Source organism: Nipponia nippon, unplaced genomic scaffold (assembly GCF_047370975.1).
Source record: "Nipponia nippon isolate SJK-2023a ecotype South Korea unplaced genomic scaffold, ASM4737097v1 scaffold_1, whole genome shotgun sequence".
Taxonomy (NCBI): domain Eukaryota; kingdom Metazoa; phylum Chordata; class Aves; order Pelecaniformes; family Threskiornithidae; genus Nipponia; species Nipponia nippon.
Window position 1 is genome coordinate 22,470,970 of NW_028262290.1, and position 27,126 is coordinate 22,498,095.

The 27,126-nt window shown below is 38.2% G+C and overlaps 1 protein-coding gene across 2 annotated transcripts; it reads right to left on the reverse strand.

Moving 5' to 3' along the window:
• Positions 1 to 1,484: 1,484 nt before the first annotated feature.
• DCAF13 (DDB1 and CUL4 associated factor 13) lies at positions 1,485 to 27,112 on the reverse strand. 2 transcript variants are annotated; one of them, XM_087748148.1, is made up of 12 exons: positions 26,954 to 27,061; positions 26,151 to 26,271; positions 24,763 to 24,962; positions 23,471 to 23,578; positions 22,443 to 22,532; positions 21,417 to 21,572; positions 20,641 to 20,718; positions 16,651 to 16,733; positions 14,527 to 14,691; positions 11,065 to 11,200; positions 2,877 to 3,040; positions 1,485 to 2,045 (listed from the first exon to the last, which is right to left on the reverse strand). In XM_087748148.1, the coding sequence occupies exons 3-12, from the start codon at positions 24,817 to 24,819 to the stop codon at positions 1,958 to 1,960; spliced, it is 1,125 nt and encodes a 374-aa protein (XP_087604274.1). In that variant the 5' UTR covers positions 24,820 to 24,962; positions 26,151 to 26,271; positions 26,954 to 27,061; the 3' UTR covers positions 1,485 to 1,957. The 2 variants fall into 2 exon arrangements, with proteins under 2 accessions (XP_087604274.1, XP_087604268.1); XM_087748142.1 differs by lacking the exon at positions 26,151 to 26,271 and having other exon boundaries at positions 26,954 to 27,112.
• Positions 27,113 to 27,126: the final 14 nt, after the last annotated feature.

The following is a 27,126-nucleotide window of genomic DNA, read 5'->3' on the forward strand; positions in this document are numbered from 1 at the left end:
CAATCTCTCTAGAAAGAGTTTTAGCTAACCCTGATCCTTTGAGTTGCTCCACTTGGGGGCCTGTCTGAAAGCAATAGCGCACTGAGGTCTTTGAATATAAACAGAACCTTTGGACACAGCTCCCGCAGTAGAGCTCCACATCGATACCACACTGTAACCAAACTAACTTCAGAACTGAAAGCTCTCTGGTTACATTCGGAGTTCTGCACCAAAGCTAATAAATTCCAAGTGGCAGGGCTTGTTCACACCAGAGGTTATCATGACTCAACAAATCAACAACCAACCACATCAACTCAAGCTAAACTGACAAGGCTGAAAATTTTTAATCACATTCCAGAAGATTAGCCTGGTTTTGCAAATCATGCAAGACTTGACTACAGCTGTGTCACAAGCCATACTTTGGACCACACATTCTCCCTCAATTTTCTCAGCATTTCAGGAAGGAAATAGGCTGTATTTGGCACAGAGTGCACTGTATTAGTACAACAGGCACACAGCCAGCATCAGTCTATTCCCTGATCTATTCCACTGCTTCTCATCATCCTGCTTACAGCTCTTCAGATCTGCTTCTCTTCCTGCATCACCCCATAAGGTAAGCGATCCAGAGAGTAAAAGATACATTATGGTCTGTTATCACCAAACAGCCCTAATTTTGTCATGATCATCCAGGAATCTTGCCCAACCAGTGCTGGAAGAGACAAGTGAAAGAGTAAGAACTAGAAATGCATATCGATGTTAGTGTTAGTAGATATATTGAACAGGATGCTATAGGAAGGTAAGTGCTCAAAGTGCTCAATTTCCAGATTAAAACAATTAAAAAGCAAAGGCTAAACTATAAAGTTTATTCTAATTGAGTTCATAAATATTTTTTGTGTATAAACTCAGGGAAGTGGGGGAGTGCAGTTACAGACTGCATAGTAGTGCAACGGCTTAAAAAAATCCTTTAGTATGGAAGATATTAAGCAACACTTATGGTTATTAAACATCTCATATTTCTACAAGAGAAACCTTCAGCCTAGAAGGCCTAGATGAATTCCAGTGTAGTTTTCTGATCACATTAGTATCTTCAATAAGAAGCTAAGTCTATCTCACTGGAAGAGAAGCAGAGCATTTCCCAGACAAACAGTAACAGCACTTTGGGCTACAGGTACCTTGTGAAATGTGAAGCTTTTTTTTTTTAATATAAACTTAAAATAGAAGGTTTATAATAAATCTCACCTAAAGAAGTTTCTGGGTTTTATATAGTTTGTATCATTTTTCATCCAGATTTTAGAAGTTTTAAATAAGCTAAAGAGAAAAGATTTATTCAACTATAACAACTATAACAATAGTTAAGAAGACAGAACAAAATTATACATATGTTTACAGATGCCTGACATTCCTGTTGAATTCCTTTTGAATAAAAGAAAAATTATATATCACACTGTAATAAATATAATGCAGTATATTTGTCAGTTGGAATAATCAAGATCTAGTCCATTGCCTTAAGGTCACTTGTTTACTTTATTAGATTTGTTTTTAAAAAAAAAAACAGCATAAGGACAACTGATTTTATAACTCTATATGGAAAAAAGGTTTTTTTGCCTCTGACAAATCTGAATTGATTTCATCCTTCTTTTGTAGTAACGGTACCAAGGAATAGGACTGGAACTACAGATATCCTCCACCAACCAGTAAGTTGTCTGCTTATATCAAAAGGGTCAAACTCCACTGCAATACACAGTGTTGGGCCAGTAACGTCAGACAGGCTAGTGGCAATAAAATATTACAGGGCCAATTCTTATAACTACCCAAAGCAGACGATGACTTGAGAAATCAGAGCATGTGAAGACTTGGAAGAAAAGCCACGTTTCTGGAGCCATACATCGTCTTACCAATGTCCATCAAATTTGGTACAGTGGATTCATTCAATAGTGACATTTTCTTTCATTGTGACATTTTGTACACATGAAAACAATTATTTCACTACTGCCACAATATGTTTCTTCCTCTCTGACACAACTGGTATAGATCCTGGTTTGCTGTGCTTACGACGATTCAGTTCCCTAGAAACAAAAAACAGAAAAATGAAATCCAGTAGTCAGCACAAAGATTTAAAAAATACTAGCTTCTTCCTTAAGCTACTAATGGAGATATCCTACAATTTAAAAAAAGAAATTAAGAATTGCTCCGCTTTTACTAATCAAAAGCCACGTACTTCCTCCTTTGAGAAGAAGGATTGTCCCTTTGAAAAATAATTTTAAAATTGGTTAATTTAGAAAAGGTTCAAATCAAGCCTTTTCTTGGGAGCTCAGCTTACTTGGGTTTCACGACAACAGGATTTGCTGCTCAAGTTTGTAAGTCTTTCAGCTGAGAAAGAGGACTAAAACCCACCTCTTTTTGGTTTTCCTGTTAATTTAATGGCTACGGCAAAGTATGCCACCTTCTGCTCCTAGAAATTCCAATATGGCAATGACCCAGGTGACAGAAAACACTCATCCTGGAGTCTGGCATTAAAAAAATCACAACAAAAAACACCCAAAAAAATCCTCCACACACTTGGAACAGCCCATTCTGTTTCCATTACAGTGTTGCATCGCGTTGTGTTTAACGGAGCATTGTGGCTCCTTCCAACATGGTATTTGCTCCCATTTCTTCAGTGAACTTTTGGGAAGTAGCCAGTCCTCACTGATACTGGCATTTGTCTGCATTTTCCTTATAATCAAAGGTTAATCAATCCAGTAGTTCATGATCACGTCTTCAGATGTTAAAAGTAGCTCATACTTGTTCTTCCCACACATTGTAGCTCTAACACTCCCATGTATTGCTGCTACAGCACTGCAGTGATGCATTTTATTAAGACCAAGAAAAAACAAAGCCAGAAAAGAAAGACATACTTTCGCCGACGAGCTTCTCTCATGATGCGTTGCTCCTTGATTTGGCAAAATATACTTTTAGGCAAGTGACGGTGTTGAGCTATGCGTCTGATCTGTGGGTGATACTGGAACTTCTCCTTCAGCTTCTGATTGTAATTCATAGCTGCCTTCTCTCGTGGTGCAAGCTACGAGGAAAACATCACAGACAGACATGTTACAAAACAACAGGGATTTAACTGTCACGATTTTCTCTACAAAACAAAATTTTAACTTCTAATTCAAACACCTTCCTTCTAGCAAACGGCTGCAACCACAGGAACATCAGCATTAGGGTAAGTAAGCATTAAAAACCTACAGTTTCAACAATAGTCCAATGCTCAAACATAAAACATTATCACGGGTTTCCAAGTTCAGTAAAGTAACTGAATTTACTCCCTGAAAATCAGATTTTAATGAGCTGTAGAGAAAGAAGAGAGAATAGAAATAGCTGACAGTAAAACCTCTTTGATAGAGTCCGCCTGCTTTCCTAACCTCTGATGATGATCAATTTTTGCTGTGAAACAAAGATTTGCAGGCATTTTAATCACTAGCCAGTGTAAGTACAAATGCTATAAGTGAATTGTCTTCTTGAACAGCTTTACAGACAGCTCTTTAGCTGGCCTAAATCTTACCCAGCACCTTGATCCATTAGGAAGCACAGTGTACATATCACATTTCAAGTATTAGCTTGACTACATGGCAGGCAGGGAGTCCAACTTTCATCACACAGCTAAAAATATCTTAGTATCACAAACACATGAAATACAGGTGAGCTAGTATTATCACAAAAAACTTTAACTTTATCCATGTTTAAAATTATGTCTGAGCCACCACTAACAACATTGAAAGTGAGAAACACTGTTTCCTGACAGCTAACTTACAGAAGATATGTTTGGGTTTTTTTCCCAACCAGGCATGTTTCCTTTGGTCCTAATGCTTATTTATCAAAAGCAAAATATATGTGCGTACTGTGTTTTCGTTTAAAGCACACATTGCTTCACAAGGGATATCAGTTTCCATGTATTTTGGATTTGCTTGGATCTCTGGGAATTTCAATTGCATTTCAACCCAGTGAGCTTTCAGACTTTGACCAAAGCAGCAAGTGATTCTTTACAGAAAAAAAAGTCCTCTGCTCCCAAGCCACTTAATGTTTTTTAACATAAACAGAAAATCTTTTAATATTAACAAAGGATAATCCTGTCTTCATCTTCCTACCCTCCCTCCCAAAACACTCTAGCTCCAGTATTTCAGACATCTGAAAACCTTTAATGTTCTCAAACAAGCAGTGGCACAAGTCTTTCGTCCTCCCACATTTATTTCATCCACTACTACCTGCATCTAAAGTATTAAAAGCAAAACAATAGTTCAGACAACTTTATTTATTCAGCTTTGCAACTGACTCAGTTTCACTAATTTCTTACTTTCTCAAGAAAAAACAGAACCTAAGTTTCAGATACTAACACAAAAAAAAGCAATAACAAAACCAACAACTTTATTACACACACAAAAATTTGGAAATTCCACCTACATTATTATGAGACATGCTTTGTTCCCCTTTGAGATAAGCAATTGGCTATATCTTCTCCACTCTGGAGGTCACTTAGAAGTGACTTCTGCTAGAATATTTATAAATTCTGAAAAAATAATTATACTCAGATAATTTTTGTCCAAAATACCATTAATGGTCTGAAAGCAAGTATTAATAAAACATACAGCAAAGGAGTTTCTCCTTTGGGACAATAAAGAAACCAGCTACCAGATGCAGAGTTGCTCATCGCTCAAAATTCTTATTCAGGCATCAGAGACACATAATACTCTTAACCTCTGTTTCTCCACACCCTCTTATTCGTAAAAGCAGATCCTTCTGCTTTACTTACATTTATCATGACCCCTCAAATTACAAGTAAGTTTTACAATCTTAACCCACTAAAACTGCCCCCCCGCCCTTTACCGAAATTCCTTCCAGTGAGCCAGCCTGAATAGCTGGTTCACTCTCAATAAATCCCAGGTGTTCCCACTCTGCAGAAAACTGCCAACATAATCCACATTAAAGAGCTTTTATTTTAATTAAATGCAATGATTTTTCCTTTAATTTAAGAAGAGCAAATTGCTGCTGATTTAGTATAACCTTGATGATTCTACAGACAAGAGGTGAATCTGTAAATTAAAGATACATCCAAGTTACCTTATTTAAAAAATTAATATAGATTAAGCGGTGGTTATGTTTGAGTCTGATTCCATTTTTGTGTGTAATGTGGTATATAGAAATGCACACAGCTGATGACTTTCCATCCAACTACTGAATGCCAATGCCCCATATACCAGGCTGTGTTAAGTGCACCCTCATCTACATGACGATAAAAGAAAATTTTGCAGTAATGACAAGTTTCTGTCTATTTATGAGAGATAGCAGATAGCTAAGAAAGCAGACTGCAATAATGCACTGAATTCCAGACTCTCTTGCAAGTCATTTTACAAAGGTCAACGTAAAGAGCTGAAGAGAACAGCATTGCTTCCCATTCTGCTTTGAGCTGGAGAAGATGCTGTAAACGCAGCACGATTTAGCAGGATTAGAGATTTTGTTTATAGGGACTAGAACACTCTACAGTGTAATAAATTAGGATTTATATGACATCATGAGTGGAAGACATGCTTAAAGATGACATATGACCCTTTTTTCCACACATTCCAAAAGTGAATGTGCAACTTCCTTCCTATATGAAGAAAATAGAAATTATGTGGCAGAAAGACAGCTGATTTGTGCCATTACCACAGCAGTACTTCACAGCAAATATCTAGAGTGAAAACAAGGGGGGGGAAAAAAGAACTCTAAAATGCAATGAAGTTGTCAGCAATAGGAAAATGTATCCTCGAGTAAACTGCCTATGCCTCTTTCCTCCCTCCAAATGATAGAGGCTGGTTATTTTTCCCATCTAAGCAAAACAAAATGTTTCTAAATCACCCCTCACTCATTTGCAACAGAAGGTAAGCATTTTTCCAGAGCCCTGATTGAAGAGCTAAAACCACCTCCAACAAAAAAATTCTCCTTTTAAAGAGGGCTGTATTTGTACTGGGCAGTATTTAAAACTCCACACTATTGGACTGCTGTGATTCAGCATGAGAAGATGAAATGGCTGTTTATCTATCCTGTCCAGGTTGCCCTTCTAGGTTAGGGCAGACAGAGCACAGGTGCAACATATTTTTAGAATGCAAATGTATCCCAGCAATTTCCTACACCATAGCTTGTCTTTATTTACTTTTTTCCATTGCTTTGGTGAAAACACCTTTCTAAACTTATTACCATAAGGTTTATTACTCATTGTTTCCTTGGACCAAAAACTTACAGCTTCTTCACATCTAAATGGACAATGAAAAAAAGAAAGGTAACATAGACGTTAAGAGGACAAAAGCATAGCTAAAGGGATGAAGTTACATGTGCATTGAATCACAAACCCAAAATCACTATGAAAAGAATGCCATGTCACACAATATCTGGTACTGCTTGTTATCAGCCTTATCTCACAAAATGGAACTGTATACTAGCAGCAGACTGAAAGGACATACAGTTACTTAGACAGTTCTGATGTGCTCCTGCTAATGCACTTCGCTAGATCAAAATCAAGACTTGTAACTGCACTTTCTCCTATCTTTTTCAGTCCTTACTCAAAAGCTGTTATTTCTGCATCTTGTAAGAAAGCAGCAAACCTATGCTCCACTACTGTTACACTCATTCTTCACGCTAGTTTTTACGTTTACTGAAATACAAATCATTCCCAAGCATAAAGTTTTCTTCTTCAATTGTCTAGTGCTCTGTTCTAATTCCTACCTACTTTGGAAATGTAACAGAGCAAATTTTGCAGCTGTTACTCACAGAAGTAATGTTACTAAGCATTTACACTCTAAAAACTGCAGGTGTAAATTTTTTTATAAAGTGTCAATAGATTGAAGAATACCACAGCTTTTTGAAGTTTTACTAATAGTTCACTGCTTTCACTACAATTCAAAAAACCCAATCTATCCCTTTCTTTGTATTAATTAGATTAATTCTGCTCTATTAACTGAAATATACTCTATTACTGCTACTTTTTCAGCCTTTTGACTCAGACAAGGCTCTATTTTCCTCTTTTCCTCAAAAGCCAAAGTCATTTACCTTTTCAGAAATCCCAAACCTCTCCAAAAGCACATGTACAACAGCCTCAAACATACTTAACATGTCACATTTTATGTACAGCATTTGAACAGTCTGGAGTATCTTGAAAGTTTTGGTTAATTGAGTCTTTTGCTTCTGGACATGCAGAGCGAGAGGTTTACTGCTTTAAAAATAACACCTGTTAAGTCCTATTTAATGAAAATTATTTATTATTTAATCAACTTATTAAAAAACTAAACATTGCAAATTACTTTAAAGCAACTTCTGCAATAGCTCCAACAGAGAGATTTGGGGTTTGTTACCCCTACGTAAAACCCATGCAGGCTTAATTGTCAGTGGAGTGGAGACACAGCATGCCTCTGGCTCCTCCAGAGACTTTTATTCTTACTTTAATGTTTCACTGATTTTGGATAATGACTGCGATGCCAAATACATTAAAAACCAAAAGAAACATGCATGTCAGAACTGATGACTGCTAGGGTAAGCCACAGTTCAGAAAGTACAACTTTCCAACTGCATAAATGTTTATCAGTCACAACATAAGTACTATATATTTACTATAACTTCCTTGGAACCCAGCAACACTAAAAACAAGTAAGACTAAGTACTCACCAAAGCAAAAAAAAAAAAAAAAAAAAGTGTTTGATTACCATTTTTCTTTCTCTTTCAGGATGCTGGTTTTCATCCACCCCCACCCCAAAAACATCCATCTTAAAATGCAATGTATTACAAGATGTTAGCATTATATCAGAAATACAGTGACCTTTCGATGAGTCATTCAATCAAATCTTCTCAGCGAAGAAAAACAGCAGACCAAGCAACTAAGCATTTAAGATATATTCTGACACTTCTGACAGAATTACTGAATGTTCAGCTTTCAATGTTCAAAAAATAGCCACAGACTATGGAACAACTGGACATTCATAAAATGAGCAACCATATGTCTATGAAGATAAGAACACCAATCCTCTAAAAAAGAAGGAGCAGGTACTAAAGAAAAAACAGTGGAACCTGATAAATAGCATTAACAGTTGCAACGTTAAGAATCACAGAAACTACCAGGCTGGATCGAACAAGGACTGGCAGTTGCCTGAATCCAAGCAACATTTCCAAGGCATATCCAAGAACGTGATAAGCCACAAAGATTCCACTCTTATGTTCTATTGGCAACAATTACTCTCTAAACATCTGAAAAATAAAATTTCATAGTGCTTCTAAAAAAATTTTTAACAACTATAGCAACTTCAGACAGTTATTAATATAACATCCAAATTCTGCATCTTGCTAAATTCAAGGCTTCAACAAGATATAGGGATGTGAAACATCTCTTCTTATTATAGCATAATTCTTTACAAGTTCATTAGCATCATCCATGTGAAATGAGAGCAGTTTTTCTACATAATTCACTAGGTCCCTTTTAAGTTCTTCCTGTATTTCTAAATAATTTTGCTTTCTTAAGATGCCTTTTGATGTTGCAAGGGTTTTTTTCTTTAAGATAGGATGACAGGTTTTGTATTCTAAATGATGGGATGACTTCCATTTCTGATAGTAAAAAAAAAAAAACAAACCACAAACCAAAAAACTAACCAACAAACCCCAAGCCAAACCCAACAAACAAACAAAACAAACACATGCCACTTGACCTGGGTGTTATAGATAGCTATTGACTTGGGAGCTGACAGCCAAAGAGCCTTGACAGAAACGCTTACAAACCCTTACACATATGCATGCTACAAAAGCTGTATTTGGATGATCCCACAACAGCAGAACTGAATCATACATGCAGCCTCCAAGACGCATGTCAAGCAGCAACCTTGTACTTAATGGGGCGGGGCGGGGGGGGGGGGGGGGGGAGGACAGGCTATTCTATGTAGGATTCCCTGTCAGGTCAAGGAACACGAGAGTATTAATGTGCAGACCTATCCAATACCCAACAGTCATAATTAGTAGCACCTTTTTTAGGGCCATCCACTGCCAGTTTTCACTAATGCAAATACTACAGAAAACAGCAGAATGTCATTTACCAAGCTACATTTTGAATACTTAAACAATAGCTAAGTTGTCCTTTTGGTACATATTTCCACGATGCGGGAGTAGTTGGGTTTGTCTATTACTTCCCAGTGCCAAGTATCCTCACTCTTTTGTAAGAAGAAGAGCTGATGCCATCTAGTAATCAATATAGTGAATTTTCTGTTCACACCTGAAAACATTAGGATTCATTCTATATGAAAATGGTATTTCTGACATTCTTTTTACCCACTTGTCCTTCATACAAAGGGCACAGAGGAAAGATGCGTGTCAAAACCACCAGACAATTCTGTTACAGAACGTCTTCGAGACAGCATGCTCTCTCACTAAGAATATAGTGAATAAAGAGAGAAAATTTCAGTTAATACTGTAAAACCAGGTGAAAAGGGCATTGCCATGAGCATATGGATACGACAACAGGAAAATAGGTAATATTTCTGCCCAACACTGCACTGTCTAAGCAAATTCAACATAAAAGTTAAATCAAAAAGTCTATAATGAGCTTTGCGGAATCCTTGGAATTAGCAAGTATGGGAATGATATTTAAATGTTTGACTGAAGCACTACATGGGAAAATCCCAAGAATCAATTCAGAACAGAAAAATAGCATCCTCAACAAAAAAGAAGAGTTATTCCGTTAAAGAAATTCAACTTAAATAGTAGTTTGTAACCACGAATACTATACAGGCTACAAAGTTATGGTGTTTTTATCTATAGCAAAGATGAGAAGAACAGGACTTTCAAATACCTACGGTGGGCCATGGCTAAAGACATAGATGTTTTAGCTGTACTGCTCCATATCCAGTGCTTCACAATGCACAACAGTCCATGAATTATCCCATTCCACAATGGGATATATCCCATTCCACAAAGCCCTAAGTACTCCTACCACTCCCATTCACCTGCCACCTCTCCCAGCTCCACTCCACTTTCCTCCTACGCAGATACTATAACTTGATGGAGCTTCAGGTAACCACAAGCAGCCCTAGACATAACTATGCAATAGATCCATCCCCTTAACTATACAATATTCTTCCCTGAATTACAGCTTCCCTTTCCCTCCCCCCTCAGTCTTTCACAAGATCAAGTAGAAATTCCCCCAAGCATTATAAGACAGCTCTGCTGATCAGCTCAGAAAAAGCAATGTAAGCACCTCCAAAATATCATAACAATATAAACCTATGTAAAGGGATTACTCCCAGCAGACAAAGTGTCAAATTCATTCTCCAAAGTCATTCAAGACTTTAATACAACTGTGCAGATGAATATATATCAGCGGTAACTGTAATAGAATATTTTGGCTTTGCCTATACATAAACATTTGAACAAGCGTAACTGAAAAGACATGTACCTAATTAGACTGATGCCTGTTCCTACTAGGAACACTTCAACCAAACGGACTTACACTGAATTAAATAGACTTCAGACACCACACTAGTTTGCGCACTTGATATCTGAGAGTTATATAGGTTAATGACGATCTCAGTTATGCATCAGTGCAAATGGTCTATTTTACAATGCGTATGCTTATCACAGTACGAACTGCACATGAACCATTCGCATGCCAGTGAAAGTTTTTTAAGACTCATAAGTCATTCTACTGAAGCTTAGGGTTATGTATGGCAAACCAGAATTTATTGCCTTTTCTCTAGTGCAAAGGGATGAATTCTCACCTGTAGCACCAAGGTAAAAAAAACTCTCATCTAGTTTAGCTAGAACTGATGATTATTACTAACATTAAATAAGACCAAAAAAAGTCACCTTGCGTAGCAACAACGAGGCATGTAATTTTATTATTATTATAAGCTGCAGTAAATGCAATGAGCTATACTGTGCATGTCAGTTTTCAAATTAAATACAAATATCAAACTATAATTTTACATTTTCCCTTTAGAAACAAGGTTTTAGAAGCTGAATAGGCTAACCAGTTGTAATAACAACAAAAAAACCCCAAACGTCTTGTGATAACAAAAAGCAAAATGCAACTCTTACCACTCCCAGTTTCTCAGAAGCATTAGCTTTCCACAGACGAATATTCATCTCATCTGAGCCACACAGAATATATTTGTTATCTGAAGTCCATTTTACAGTGATGACGTGCTGCATTCGTTTTGTATGATATACCTCCCTAAAGCAAAGAGAAACATTTTAAAATGATCCATCATCACTTTTCCCACCAACATTACTTTTCAAATAGCAGAAAGCATTCCGTTCAAGGCAAAAATTTTAATTTTTTTTGTTGTTTTTTAAAAATCTGACCTATTAAACACTGTGCTGATCTTAAATCTATAGACAGAGAGAATTCAAATGAAGCGTGATGGTTAGACTGATAAAAGGACCACCTAGGATAAGATGCTTTTTCAATAAGTGCTTTCATAGAAATTACAGTAAATAGCTAAAGAGTAACTCTTTTTGCAAAACATGCCATGGGTATACAATGATATGCATACTGTTCCCAAAATAATTTTCATTCATGTGCTGTTACACCAATCAAGCATTACAGAATAGGACTGCAGAAGAATGGATGCCAAGGAATCTGACACCACCATTATGAACAGGAAAGAAAACAGTAAATAAGCACCTCCAGCTGCCCATTTATGACATGGCAATGGATTGGCTACTCTTCATTGTGATTTCCCTCCTTTCCCCAAAAAACAGACTTCCTTATCATTGTCTAAAGGACTCCTAGGAAAAGTTTTAAAACCCTAAAAACTCAAAGAAAAAAGTCTCTAGTCCTGCAAACAAGAACTCAACAAGAAATATCAGCTAGTACAAAAGGATTCAGAACAGCTGTGTGGCTATTAAAGTATAAACTACATTTAATTTCTGCCAATAAGACTACTGCTCAACCAGTGCAAGCACCCATTGAAAAATGTTTTTACATGTTACATTTAAACTGATACTTAATGAAAATTAGATGCGAGTTTCATTTATGTACCAAACCAGCAGAACAACATTATTCATAAAGTTATTCTTTCATTTCTGCTATAAAAATATAGGACTAAGTACATTTTCCTGTAATTTTAATTATTTATTAGCGCTCTAAAGGTGAAGAATAAGTAAGGCCTACTTATTTTCCACTAATACCCACTCCTTTGGTATATCAGTCACACACTGCAGCTTATAGACCATTCTCTTTCTTCTACCCAGTTATTTTTACAAGTAAAATCCAAGTAGTAACAGAAAGGAAATCTGGCAACACCACCTATTCAAGAGCCATGGAAAAACTAGACTGGGGTTGAGCTGGAAAAGTCGTGAGAAAAACAAAAGTAACCAATATATCACCTTAAATAAGCTTTAATAAGCTTAACCACATCTTGTAATTCACACTCAAGTGATGCTCTACAAGAACAACCACGTGGAAGACTGAGCACGAGTACCTTCAGGAAACATTAATACTCACATCAGCTTTTTACTGATGTTGACATTTAATAGCGTGCGTGCACATGTGCATTTTCATAAGCATTTCTATGTTTACTCTCATTTTACTATTTGGCTCAATAACAAAGCTTTTCTTCACCTACCTTTGGGGAACTAAGTACTTTTCCTTTCCTTATTCTGAGCTTTCAGCCTTTGCCTCTCCTGTTGCTGTCATCACAAGTTATTTAATATCATTCTCAGGGAAAGGAAAAACACAAAACATGGCCAAATAACCTGGATCTGTCATTTAAAAAATTTGCACAGACATCCGGTTCTGTTTACCAAGAATTTATTAATTTAATCAACTTCATAATAAATTTTATTTCTTACAGTTAATCAATTTCCTAATTTAAATTTTCATTTTAAAATAAAATAGAAAGCAATGGAAGTTAGGAGTTTTTCAGATTGGCAGGAGATCAAAAGTCAAAACTGGAATACCATCAGGATCCTTGTTTACAGATACTCTTAACTGCCCTCTCAGTTTTCCAAGTGGGATCAGATCTTCCGTTTGGAGACTCTTCTCCATTCCATGGGATTAATTTCAACTGTGCAATTCTGAAAAAGCCCAGCTTCTAAAGAATTTTAAGTGTCCCAGAATGCCCTAGTCAGCTTATATGAGGCTAAGCTCTTCATTTGTAAGGCTTTTCCTCACTAGATTTATGGCCATCACACAGAAGGGGGAAAAAAGGGGGACAAAGAGGAAAATTCCTTCCACGGGCCTTGGCAACAATCTGCTATTATGTGGAATAAAGCCTTTTACTGTTGCATTATGGGGTCTGCAAACTTCCCCTCAATGATGTGCTTTAACTTTGCATATCACCACTTTTGTGAACATTACTGTTCCATAGAAAGGAAAATCTGTAGAACACGGGAGCTGCTAACCATATTGTTTAATAATACAAGAATTAAAAAAAGAAACAAAACAAACCCACAAAGGAACCACAATACCCAATTACATTCAAAATACTATTGCAAGACAGGAAGAAAATGAAAACTACCTGTAGATTAGATACAAAGGAAAATGTAAACAGCCCCTCTCAGTCTTTAATGCAGTATAGGAACACACAGTTACACTGAATAATGCATATGTAACTGCATCCATCAATAATAAAAATATACTCCTCTCCAACTAATATTTCAACATTTCCACCCCCCAAACCACCTAGAACTTGACCCAGTAGCAACTTTTGGGGGGGCCGAGGCTGGACAGAGGAAGGCAACTAGAAGTAAAATTAAGAAAAAAGAGGAAGAGCTGACAACAGAGAATAATGAAGGTAGGTTTATGAAGAACAAATGATACCAGACAGATCTGATAACTTGCTTCAATTTTCAACAAACCGAGAAAAAAAATAATAATGGAGACACAGTAGATCCAATCTGAACTTCAGCAAAATATTTAATACACTGCCTTATGAAATCTTACATGAAAAACTAATTCAAAGTGAATTGTATTCAAAGCATTGTCACATGAATCAAAACCTGGGTAACAAAATATGAACAAAAGGTAATAAGTGTACTGAAACAGACCACAAGTGTCCCAAACTGATCTCAGGAATTCATACAACAATGCTTTTCACATAACGTCTTTCGCAATCATCCATATAGGATGAAGACAGTCCCTAGAAAAACGAATGCTACAATGTTGTAAGGCACTGCAAACTTAAGTGGCAACAGATACACTACAAAGTCACCTAAAAACAATAAAGATATATATAGAGGGAAATAAGATGGGATTAATCTTAGTAAAATACAAATGAGTACACCCAAGAACAACAATGCACTGTAATTTTAATCCAAAACTGCATAAATACTGCTATCTGTTAAGCAGAAGTTCTACTCTAATACATACTCCAGAATTATCTGTCAAGTACACGACCTGTCAATCTCAAGTTATATACAGAATAAGATTTCAATATTCACAGGAAGCGAATGCCCCAATGAAGATGTTAATGAATCAGTTAAGAATTTTGAGGACTAGGGAGAGAGGTCACTGGAATGAACGACAGCAAGAGAGAAAGGTGTAAAATCACTCACCTGCTGTGACCTTTGTCTACAGGAAAAATGCGGACAGACTTATCAAAGCTGGCAGAGACAAATTCTTTCCCAGTGGGCGAATAATCCACATCAAGAACAGCAGACACGTGATCCATATGCACCGTCACAGGCGATTCAAGAAAGCGCATATCGAAAGTATACAAGCTTTAAAATAAATACACCAGCAGCTTAGTATCTTCACAACTCCTAAGTAAATAGTACATTTTTGCTGAACAGCTACTTTAATCATACATAAACCACACTTAAGGATAGATCCATATTGCAAAGGGAACTCTTTAAAACAGCTCATAACACATGAAAAGAAAGAATGATGCATTGTTTAGGGCTTGAAAAAAGTTTATTAACCAGAGGCTCTAGTTATTGGATCAGACCCTTGCTCACTGTCAGAGAACATAGTCTCCACTATTGCCTTCATCATCTGTTCATGGGTCACTGACCAAATCTATTTCTCCAACCACCACGCTGTCCTCCTTTACTCCATCTTCAGATATAAGTACATAACCTGAACTTGGACAAGCATCTCTGAATCATTATGGCAAGCCTATCAACTCTGCAAGGTTTCTGGATATTCCCATATTGGGAACTCCTAGTAATTCAGAGTCTACTGTGAAGTTCCTGTTTGGCTGGCACCCTTTCCTACTGCCTGATTGTCTTGAGGCCAGACAATGTAGGAGTCCAAGGAAAGCTTGGCCCTTCAATACAGGAGATCACTGTTCAGCAGAGCACACTATCTGTAGAAAAGCATTACATTCAAAATAAACACATAGCTGCTGGACCACAGCTGGTTTGCTCTTAAGCACTTCAAAGCTCAGGTGAGGTCTACCCTTTGAATCAGCAAGCCCACTGATACATAGCAAGGCATAATAACTGAGTAGATCATTAATTTGCCTACTGCCAATACGCAAAGGTGCTTTACAGACAAAGCATTTAATGAAATCTGCTTAAGATACACTATCTAGTATAACTACTACATTAAAAATCTGTAATTTAGCAGGTTTCTCACCCTCCTTGCTGCGGATGAATGCATAACTGGAATTAATTCAATGTCTCTTATTCAATAGTTTACCGGCAACTATTGCTTTTTCCTTCTAAATTCCCCAAGAAAACGTATGCTAGTGTCACATTCAAAACCACTACTCCATATAATCACCTAACACTTGCATGTGCGTTGTTGATATATGCATTTGCCATTGTGCTTATACTAATTGCTTTAGTTTGCAAGAGGACTGTTGTCCCTGACAGTAACAGCTACCATTTTTAGTTGGGGGGGGGGGGGGGGGGGGGGGGGGCGGGGCGGGGAGCAGGGGAGACGAGACATAGAAACAAACAGATTAGGTAGCCTAGTAGCCTTACCATACCATAACCAAAATAGGTGAAAAGCAGTACATTAGATACAACGCCCACTTTCAACGTCCGGGCCAGATTCCATTTCCTTGGAAGAACAGCCTTAAGATAAGTGATAAAATTCCTACATTCTAGAAGAAAACAGTGATCTTCTGTTAGATCACTGACTTCCTGGAAAAAAGGATATGGAGCACATTTTGCAGTGGCCTAGTTTTGAAGAGACAGCTCTTTCAATATCAGATTAGCTGTTCACATGATAGTATTGTTCAAAAGTAAAAAACTGCTCTGAGACATTGAAAGGATAAGTATTGCAGTCTCTGGAACTGTTTCACAGAAGATGAGGTTTGGGGTTTTTTTTAAGAAATGTTCTTATCAAAATAGCTGATCAGCACAATATATCAAGCTTCACAAGAGTTGGCAAGAAAATAAACACTTATATGGCCTCAGACTGGACCAATAGTACTTAGTTTCCAGGTCCTGTAGCAAGTTACACTTGCATTGGTTCAGCTGCATTTTTTCTAAGTTACACTGCTTTCCCCCCCCGCCAGGTACTGAAATACAGAGAAAGAGGCAGTCTACTATCAATTCATTTTTTTTTAAATCAGTGAGCCTATAATTCTCTAGGTTATTACTTAAGTGATTCAAATTTAGAGTTTAAGTAGCTTTTTAAAAATTTGTCTTAGCATGATGACAAATCACCAAGATACGGACTAAAAACATAACATGATCAAGATTATCAAAAAGCAAGGTCACACCTACTTGTAATCTTCATTTGCTGCAGTAAAAATGAAAGCTTCCATGGGGTTCCAACACAGTGTATTTGTCCTCATGTTCAAGATAACCTGAAAGATATGTACACATTGCTACGTTGTTACAGGCAGTAAAATACTCGCTGTAGTTCAAAACTTCCTATACCACTGGAGACAATCACTTTCTAGATACAGAATTATGGCAGAGGAATACTGACATGACAGAATGTTTCCTTAGCAGTGTTAGAATTGGAACTCAAGAACTTCCTGTCCCTCATCATATGCTCACTGCTTTGTGCTACATGGCAATTAAATTTCCTCTGTAAGTCATCTTAGAAGCAAATTCTTCTAAGTGGTCATTCAACATGTAAACCATGTCAACATGTAAACCTGGAATTTCTGAAAAATCTCACTTCTCCGTCACATTTACAGGAGCCCTTAGTTAGGTAATCTATAAACACACCTAACTAAATGGTTATTTCAATGGAGTCACTGACACTGTGAACCAGCATTTGCATAGCAATTATAACATTTTGATGTTCCCAAAGTTATTACTATACCTTCATTATTTTATCTCTGAAATTGTAGTTCATGAATTCTCCAGGACAGTTGCCATTTCTTGTTGAAGTGTCAATGTACGAATTTAGAAGTTACTGTGTTGTAATCCACTCACCACTATCACATTAGCAGTGAATAATTCGCTACACATTCATAGGATTTGCTTGCTGCTAGTAAGGAGATGGCTATAAAGAGGCCAGTTTGCCTTGAAGTGGGAGAAAGGCAGCTGATGACAGCCTAATAAGACCCTCCTACTTTGCTAACAGTGGACTAGACAAGAGGCATTAAGAAGCTGTGTGTCAGATGCCCCCATGCTGGAGGACAGCTGTGGCAGCAACAGCTGGGCCCTTTGGGAGAAGGGGAGGCAGGGAGGAGGTCATCTGACACCCCATACGGCACAACAGCTTTGGCTTCTGCTGAGTCTCGGAGGAGCTTTCAACCACTGTATTTAAAAATAAATCCCATACAGTACGCCTAACACAAAGTAGATGTGTAATTACTGAGCAACTTGCTTATTAACAAACCGAACAACTCTAAACAGGATTTTCCACAATGCTCCAGGCCAGCCATAATCTTACTTGAAAATCCTGAAATTTGGGTGTTTAACGCTACGGTACTCCAAACTCATTTTTGTTCTCATCTTACTATACCAAACACCATAAATTGACATACATATAAAAAATATAGTTGTATAATTATAACTTTTACAATAATGAACACAACCTCAAAGCAAGTTAATAGTGATAACCTCCACTGAACCGCCCCCAAAAAAATTGTGATTTTATGAGTGCGGGCAGAGTCTCATTATTCTCATTCTCCATAAGTCCTCGTTTCCTAGGTGACATTATCCTGTTCAATATGATGTCTAAAGTGATCTCTACTTTAAAGTGACTTTACTGAAAGCATAGGCCACTGAAAGGCCCTATCTTTACAGTAAAGTGATAACTAGAATTTGTTCAGATTTCAGTATTGTTCTTCTAGTTATAAACCTTGCACATACCTGGGAAGCTAATAATCAAGGAGGGTTCTTTATTCTTCCCTGTTCAAGTTTTTCAGTCACCACAAAATGAGTACACGATTAATGTTGACACATTACATGTATAAGAAATGTTTTAAATCATGCCACAAAAAAACTCTAATGTTGCTGAAAAACCCATCTCTTTTTCAAAAGGGGTCAGGTTTGGTCAAAGTCCATGCTCCGCATCTTGCTTCACTATTTTTTCACCCAAATTTATAAGCATTCAGTTTATTTCAGCAGTGGCATTTGGAATTAAAATAGTGCCTAAGAAAACGATTCTCTGTACAGTTCTAGCATTACATTCAGTAACAACTACGTAAGGCAACTTGGGCTAGAAGTGATTTAAGTTGCTGTAAATACATTAATAATAGCATTTCGGAACTATATAAACCTGTAGCAGAGCCATCTCCTGAGACTATTTTTTAATCAATTGTAGATACACCTAGTCATTTCATAAGAAAGTCCTTATTAAGACAAGTCAAAGCTGTGAAGTCCCTGAAAGCTGGGCTATCTTGGTTTATTTATTTTAACTGTGAGCACTTGCTTACAAAGAGTGTCAGCCAGGAGATTTTAAGGTTACTTTAACACAAAACCAGATCACCCAAATAATTAATCTGTCCTCCTTTACTACCTACAAGGTATTTGGTTGAGGTAAACAGCTAAGAACGTTACAAGAAATGCACAACACAGTTCCTATCAGCTGTTTAAATGCTAAAGTCTATCTTTAAAACACCCTAAGCTTTCCTGTGATCCCACAGGTTGCACAAGAATGATTTGTAGTTTTAAAGTACACCGACTTCTATTAAAACATCTTCCTCTCATCATGCAACAGGAGTACTTACTTCATCTTTTCCCAGCTTTTTTAGACTACTTCTTATTTTGCACTTAGGCAGCACCTCACCATCTTACCCATCCCTCTTTGAAACTTAAGACTTCAAAACTCACAGACAGGACAAACAGGCAAGAAAGCTACTGCTTCATGATGTGGAAGTTGTACTCCCATTTCCATTAAGGAAGGGACTCCCACTGAATTCCAAACTCAGGGCAGCGTGTGAGCTGCTTTGCTGATCAAACACCAGGAACACAGCAGTGCTAGAAGCCAGTGCCCATACACAGGTAAGGTACCTCTAATAAGCAGCATCCTTCTGTTGGGAGTTACAGAGCTCTTAGCTCTCAGTGCAGAAATGGACATTTGACCTGCCTCTCCACAGCAGAATCACCCCCATCCCAGCAGGAAACCCAGTACTGTATCCACAGATGCAAGGAAGTACTCATCGGTGTTTTACTCCTATAGCAGGAAATGCACCTAAGCGTGCGGCTTACTACACGAGAGACACATATATACACATGTGCATACATTTTTATATATGCACATGTATGTATGTTTTTACATATTTAGCATATATGCATATGTAAAATTCTGTTAAGATTCCAACTTGGTTCACAAAGGCTTGAACTACATCCTTTTAACTTATAACTGCAGATCTACAGCACTGGCTGTGTTCATTTCGACATTCAGGTCTCCAACTGGAATCATTGACAATTTTTTTATACGCACTGTCTCAGTGGCCCAAATGAAACTTCATTAAAAATTGTGGGGGGGGCACAGGGAGAGAAAGAAATACTGTTATGCCAACAACATTCCTATTTTATAATTAAGTACCGTTCTAGTGTATATCAGACCAGTGTCATTGCAGACAGTACATAACATACCAGAAGGACACTGAGTGTATATTAGCAAGCCAGAATATTGTATTTCAAGAAGAAAATTTTTAAGATAGTTCTGGGGCTCAAAACTACTGAACTTGATCAAGGTTAATATGTGTGTATGAATTACTGGCTTCTTGTTTTACATACATACATACATTCTCTTTAAGATAAATAGGAATCTTCACATCACTGGTAAATTCCATATATAAACACAATTTTGATTCCACTACAAAGGATTTCTGAATGTTTATACTAGGTGCATAGGGGAGGGTTTATCTCCACACAAAAGAAAAACGCCTTTTCAAATGCGGAGCAAGGCTTTCCAGTGGCGGAAAGGAAATGCCTTAGAAGTTACCTTGTTTCCTTCTGGCAAGGAGGAGAAAAAAAAAATAAATAAAAAAAAAAAATCACACATACACAGACAGAACGCAATATAGGAACATAAAATTCTTATTGTGAAATTGCTGTCAGGTCAGGCACTTTATCAAGAATTACAACACAGTGAGCATGACAGCCTGTCTGAGTGCAGAAAAGGGCCCTTCTAAAAATCGCAACATTAATTCAAACTCAGTTAAAAGACTCAAAATTAGACAATGAAAACTAGGTGAACTCACAGTTCAGAGCTTCCCTTTATCATTATCAACAGTTACAGACTATTTACATATTCAGTATGATTATTAGTGCCATAAGCTTCTGTCAAAAAGAAAAAATTACCTTCTTTAATGGAGTTGATTTTCTCATATCATATAGCACAATATTTCTGTCAGAAGCACAGCTCCCCAAAAGGTATGTCTAAAAAAAGAAAAAAGAATAAAAGCAGTGTGTATGGTCTTCTAAACACTTCTAGACTACGGTTAGCAGCTTACATAAGATACCCAAGCTATTTCACGAATAGTTCTTTTTTCAGTCAAGGAAATACATTCATCATTCTTTCTGTGCAGCTAATTATTCAGCACAAACGTTTTAAATAGCTTCCCCTGTAAGATTCAGAATCCACCCAGTCCTCTCTACTTTACAAGTAACAAGCAATTCCTCATAAACACTTCATCTATGAACACAGCCCAGCCAAGAAGTATATAGGAACTGCTGTAGAAGATCAAACGCAATTGTTTTGCCTTGGAGAGGGGCAGAAGTCTTGGTCACAGGGAGTACAGCACTGGAACAGATGAGAGCTCCACAGCCACATAACCACTACGATGTATGATTGAGGTACGGGATATGTATTGCTGTGGGCAGAACAGACTACCCTACTTTTCTTTCTCCTCTCCCCCACTAACAGAGACAAAAGATAAAAAGATGAAAATATATGGTACTACATTCCAAAGCAACATAGCCATTAAAATATATGTATACACCCCCCTAAATATGACGTTAAAACATATATCAAAATCTAAATTTGGTAAAAAAACATTAAAGATGGCGTTAATATAGTTTAGATCTTATACTGATCAAGAAAAATATTGATTTCCAACATATAACAGAAACATTACCTCAATTGGATTAAATTTTACACTGCTTATGCTATCGAAACCCCATGTCAGGGAACACATGGGACTTGTCCTTTGCTCATCCCAAATGTCCACCTGAGGGCCACAAGTGGCAAAAACAGCTTCCTTCCAGTGGTGATCAATTCCTGTATACACTGTCTTTAAAAGAAAAACCAAAAACAATTTACAAAACCAATCGTATACATAAATATCCAAGTATGTTCTGTTACAAAAAAAAGATCAACAAGTCATTGCATATTGATTCTGTTATGTTTTTATTTATTTATATAATTGAAAAACAACTCACCACTGCTACCAGAAACTAAGACTTATCAGATGCACCCTTACAAAATAGACTAGCTTTCTGTGTACTCACTTAATGCGTATGCATGCATTTCTTGCTAACTTACAACAGAATCAGCATTAGAAGCCCATTTACAAAGTCCCGGCTGACTTTAAAACAAATGGAAATTCTACGGGTACAACTACAAATTTTCAATGGGGACACGAACAGATTCCATAGACATTAGAGTAATTAAAGTGTTTCAAACTATCTATTTACAAAAAGCATTTAATGTTGTTCTTAAAATAAGCTTATCATAAATTGAAAGTGCTGAAGTATAGATTTTTAGTCTGCTTTTGTCAAAAAGAAAGACGTGAAGTTAAAATTTTGTATTGAATGGCTGCGAGATATTGGCATGAAAAGAAAGTTATTTAATGCAGACTAAGCACTGACAATACACATCTGAAGAGAAAGAAACTACAGAAAGATCTAACCAGTTCACAGGAAAGGGATGATTAGAAGAGACAGATCTAAGTAGTGTCTGACGGCTCTTGAGATATTCCTTTCTGGTTACATGTAAAATAAATGTAATAAAAACTTGAAGATACATTAAAAGTGCCATTATAAAATTTGATGCCATCACCTTACAACCCATTACAATAACAGGTGATATCAAACTATTTCTCTCTCCTCCAAAAGCTAGATAAAAATTGGTTCAAAAGAAGAGATGTGGGAAAATTTACTACCTTTCCGAGAATTGTATGAATAGGTTCTTCTTCTTCTCCATATTCCGGGCTCTCCATTTTCCACTGCTTCACAGTTTTGTCATCGCCAACCTGGAAATATTGGAGAAAGCATGTACAGTTTTATGTAAATATACTCTGTTTATTTTACTAGATGTGCTTTGCAATTAAGTACAGGCAGCCTTTCAAAAGAGAATGATCTATGACATAAACAAAAGTAAGGGGCTTGCTCCTGCCTGTTCACTGTTCCCTTTTATACCTCCAACCTGAAGATTAGTTCTCCTTGTCATAAGATTTCTCTAGAAACTGAGACAGTACATGTACATCGTCCGGCTGGAACCAATTTAATGTTCTTCGTAGCAGCCCATATGGCACTGTGTTTTGGATTTGTGGCTAAAACAGAGCTGATAAGGCACCAATGTCTTGGCTACTGCTGAACAGATATATATATATAGTAGTGAAAATAGCTCTTCTGAGGTTTTGTTTCTTTTGAGCTGGGCATAGGACACTCTAGTCTTCAAAACTAATTCTTTTTATTGTACCATCTTAGAATTGGTTTAATGCAAACAGGAAGACATACTATTTCCAGACAGTTCACAGGCAACTGAATCAGTTGTGGTTGATATAAGTTAATAAAGCTTAATTCACATGGAACCATCTTCATTTTATCAGCTTATCTTTAATCACAGTATATGCAAATAGTTACTTTTTTAAGTGTTCGTACATCTTTCAATTAACATAATCTACTACTTTAATGAAAACTAGTTTACTCAAGTTTTAATTACATGATCATCAATGTTAGCAATTTTCTGGTATTTATGCCTTCCATAGGCTTGAATTAACATCCATATCACAGCATCAAAAAAAATTTCATCAGAAATAGAATTGTCAGGTTGACTGACAAATTCAATAAACGTATTCATACAATATTTAAATATTGTATGGCAGAGAGTAAGTTGCTCACTGGAAAACAGATGGTGAACAGGCACTCTATACTGCTACACTGTACTAAGGAGACACATTATACTTACAGTAAAGAATGATGTACCACAGAAACGAGCACACATGCCTCGAACAAAGCCTTCGTGGGCTTGTATAGTACGAATACACTGTCGTCTGGTCAAGTTCCAAATTTTAACCTGTTAAAAAACAGAAAAGTGTTCTGTTGTTATTTAAGTTTTCTACAGCCCACAACTGCAGATCGTAATTCAAATACAAGATTCAAGTACATGTTGTAACAAAATGGCATAGCTGGCTTGAACACTGGCCAGATTTTATAACGCTAAAACTACTTAATTATTCCCTTCTTAGGAAAAAAAAAAAAAAAGTTACAAGTGCAGCTCTTTCCTTCTTACCCCTCCTGCCCACCTAAGCTGTATACTTACCGCATCTTTGCATTCCCCTATTTTTGAACTAGAGTTCTTGCTAAAAGACAGCAGCAGTGATAATTTTAGCAAAAAAATACCCCTCTAAAGAGAAAAGCGCAAGCAAGTAGCCTTCAGAACCAACAGTATGTTTGCAGTCCAGTTGCTGTACTACATTTTATATACATGTCCACCTCTCATGGAGGTTTTGGTTTCAAAGCATTTGGGCCCATTTAAAAAACAAAGAAATGGAGATCAGTTTCTATATTCTTATGTATTTATAGTACCCAGTACTTTACTCACTCTATCAGTGGATAAGAGATCTGGCCAACATTTCATATAAGCTCCTTCCCCTCCTCTCTGAAAAGGTTAATCTCCATTACACTACTGCATGACATATACACCTTCTATAAAAAGCAGAAAGCAACCAGCTACCCAGAAGACCCCTTTAAAATATACAAGTAGCATCAAATGAACAATGTAAGGGTGACAGAGGACAGAGAAGACAGGAAAGACGGACAATTTTTTTCTGCAACTGACTCATCTGACTTCATGTAATCTTAATCTGCAGCAGTTTAACGTCTTCAAGGGGAGGAGGGGGGTCGCATGAGCAGCAAAAAGCAATCACTATGGACTGTAAATATTAACATTCACTGCTCCACCCTGAGGAACTGAATGCCACACCCTCTGCTCACAGCTGAAAGCTGCTGCCTTTGTGTGATGGGAGATTACAACCTGCAGTTTGAGAAACACTGCCCCAAACTGGGTAAGTTGCACACTCTGAGAGAAGATAGGGTATCACGCTGAAAAAAGACAAAAAAGAAAGATAAGCAGGAGGAATTTAAAAACAAACAAACAAGAAAAACCAAACACAAAACAACCATCACGAAAGAGAAAGAAAAAAAAGAAGAGAAGGAAGAAAGGTACCTTGCTTGTTGTGGTTTGTAACTGCAGCTTACCTCTCCATCACAAGCTCCAGACAGCACTGTAGACAAACTCTTTGGATGTTTGGCCATGCAATTAACTCCATCTCTGTGGCCATCAAGTGAGCTAAGAAAGGGTTTTGCAAACACACGTTCTAGCTTTGTTGCATTCAGAGCTCTTGTGTACTCTCGTGGAACCTCAAATGGATGCAATGCAGGGTCATAGTTTCTTGGAACTGCAATAAGAGTAACACACACATTAGAAACCCATAGTATGTAGTGTAGTTCAAAGTAAGCAGAATTCAGAAGCTCTTCTCTTTGACTTTCCTGCCATGGGAGAATTTTCTGCAATACTAAGATTTTCGCCATTCCTCCTGTTGTGAAATGGGTCTGTGGAATCATTAGTATTATCACTTAACAAGCTCAAAGTTAGTAAAGTCTGAAATAACTCTGAAATTATTTGATGTCCTTTTCAAGGGAGGATACGAATGTACACAACAAACTGGAAGTTGCAGATACCTTACAACTATTATTTAAAAAGAAAACAACTACAAAGCAAAAAAAAAAAAAACCAAACCAAAAACCCACAATACCAACCTCCTACCACTAAACTCTAACATACACAGAAAGGACACGGCTACATGGACGCGCACAAAGAGAGGCAACCTAGCTTTCTTCATGTTTAGTCAGCTGCAAGCCAGCCCTGGCTCAGAAACAAGACTCATGAGTTTCACTAGCTTGGTCCTCTGCTAACACTCTCTGGTTTTCCAGACAGGAGCATTTATATCCAACAAGCTTCAAGCAAGGATCTCTCTGCACCTGCCTGTGTAGATATACCTTACGATAAATTGAGAAAGACAGTGGATATTGGCATTGTGCTTCTGCTTTTTGTCTCTTTCATTCCATTTCATGCAAAAAGGTTGAAAAGTCAGTGGAGCAACTGACAACAGATCACTCCTTAAGAACTGACACTTAGTTCAGTCTGCTGGTTTCCAAAGACTATTCAATGCATATCAAAACCTCTAAAGTCTCTGATGAAATGGAGTTGGGTATCACTCTGTAATATGACAAGAGAATTTGATTTAACAGCTTACACACAAATCCCACTTAGAAAATTAAGATGTATTCAGCTACTGTCCCAGTGGGTCACTTCAATAATATTTTTCCATGTTATAAGTACATAACCACAATTACATAACTAGAAAAATGTTAGTTATGATGCTATGATGCTACTTTGCACAACATAGACACCTACCTCTAATTCAATCAATCAAATATACAATTCAAAATAATACAGGTCTACCACCCTGCTCAAAATAGTTTGATTTAGTGCATTCAAGATGCCCAGAGCTTTACTCCTGCTCTTTCTGACAAAGGGTAGCCATTTTACAAACTTTATTTCTGACACTAGGTAGAAACTATACCTCATTTCTATTGTGTTACAGAGGTGAAGCTGCACGGCCGTATAAGATCAGTTCTGTGGAGGATGAGCAGAACAGAGCATGGAAAGTCACCATCTCATCGACCAGACTACAGCTGCTGCATCTAAAAATGTGTAAGAACTACATGATTTTTGCCAGTTTCGATAAGGGATATGCAAGAAACGGGATGAGATGTACCAGGAAAGAAACAGTAGTAAGCACAAAAAATTCCTAAGAGTAACCTAGGTAACACTAGAAGTACTCTGGGAGCACCAGGACGGTGACGGACCCTCCCAGCTCCGCACTCCAGCTCTCGCGGCCTTTCCAGGCCTCGCTCCGGCACCCCCGAAGCCCGGTGTCGGCAGCCGCCAGCCCCGGCGGCGGGGCGGCCAGCGTTTCTCTCCGCGGAGGGCTACCGCACGCACACCGCCGCCCGGCACCGGCACCCGCGGGCCCCGCGGCGGCGGCACGGGGCAGCAGCCGGCGGGGAAGGCCCCAACACTCCAACAGCTCACGGCAGCGCGAGGAGCGGGGCGAGCCGCCCGAGCGCACGCGCACGGCGACCGTTACCGCCTCCTCCGCCGACCGGCCGAGCCCGGCGGCGGGAGCACCGCATCCCGTCAGGGGTTACGCGGCTCGCAGCGGACAGGCGCCCTCCCCCGGGGCAGCTCAGCAGCGCGGCAGGGCCGGCGGACGCTTCAGCGCCTTGCTTGCCTGCCTCCGCCGTCGCGGCGCCTGCTGCCCTCGGCCCTCGCGGGCGGGCCGGGCCGGGCCGCGCCCCATTCCCCCCCGGTCGCCCCGCTCACCGCGCTGCAGGTCCAGCTTCGTCTCACGGACGTAGTCGTCGGGGTTGCGGCTCAGCACCTTGACCCGCATCCTCGCCTCCACACACGCCGCCACTTCCGCGCCGCCGGGCGAGGCGCACTTACGCACGCACGCACGTGACCGGATGCACCCGGCGGGCTGTTCTCGCGCGACG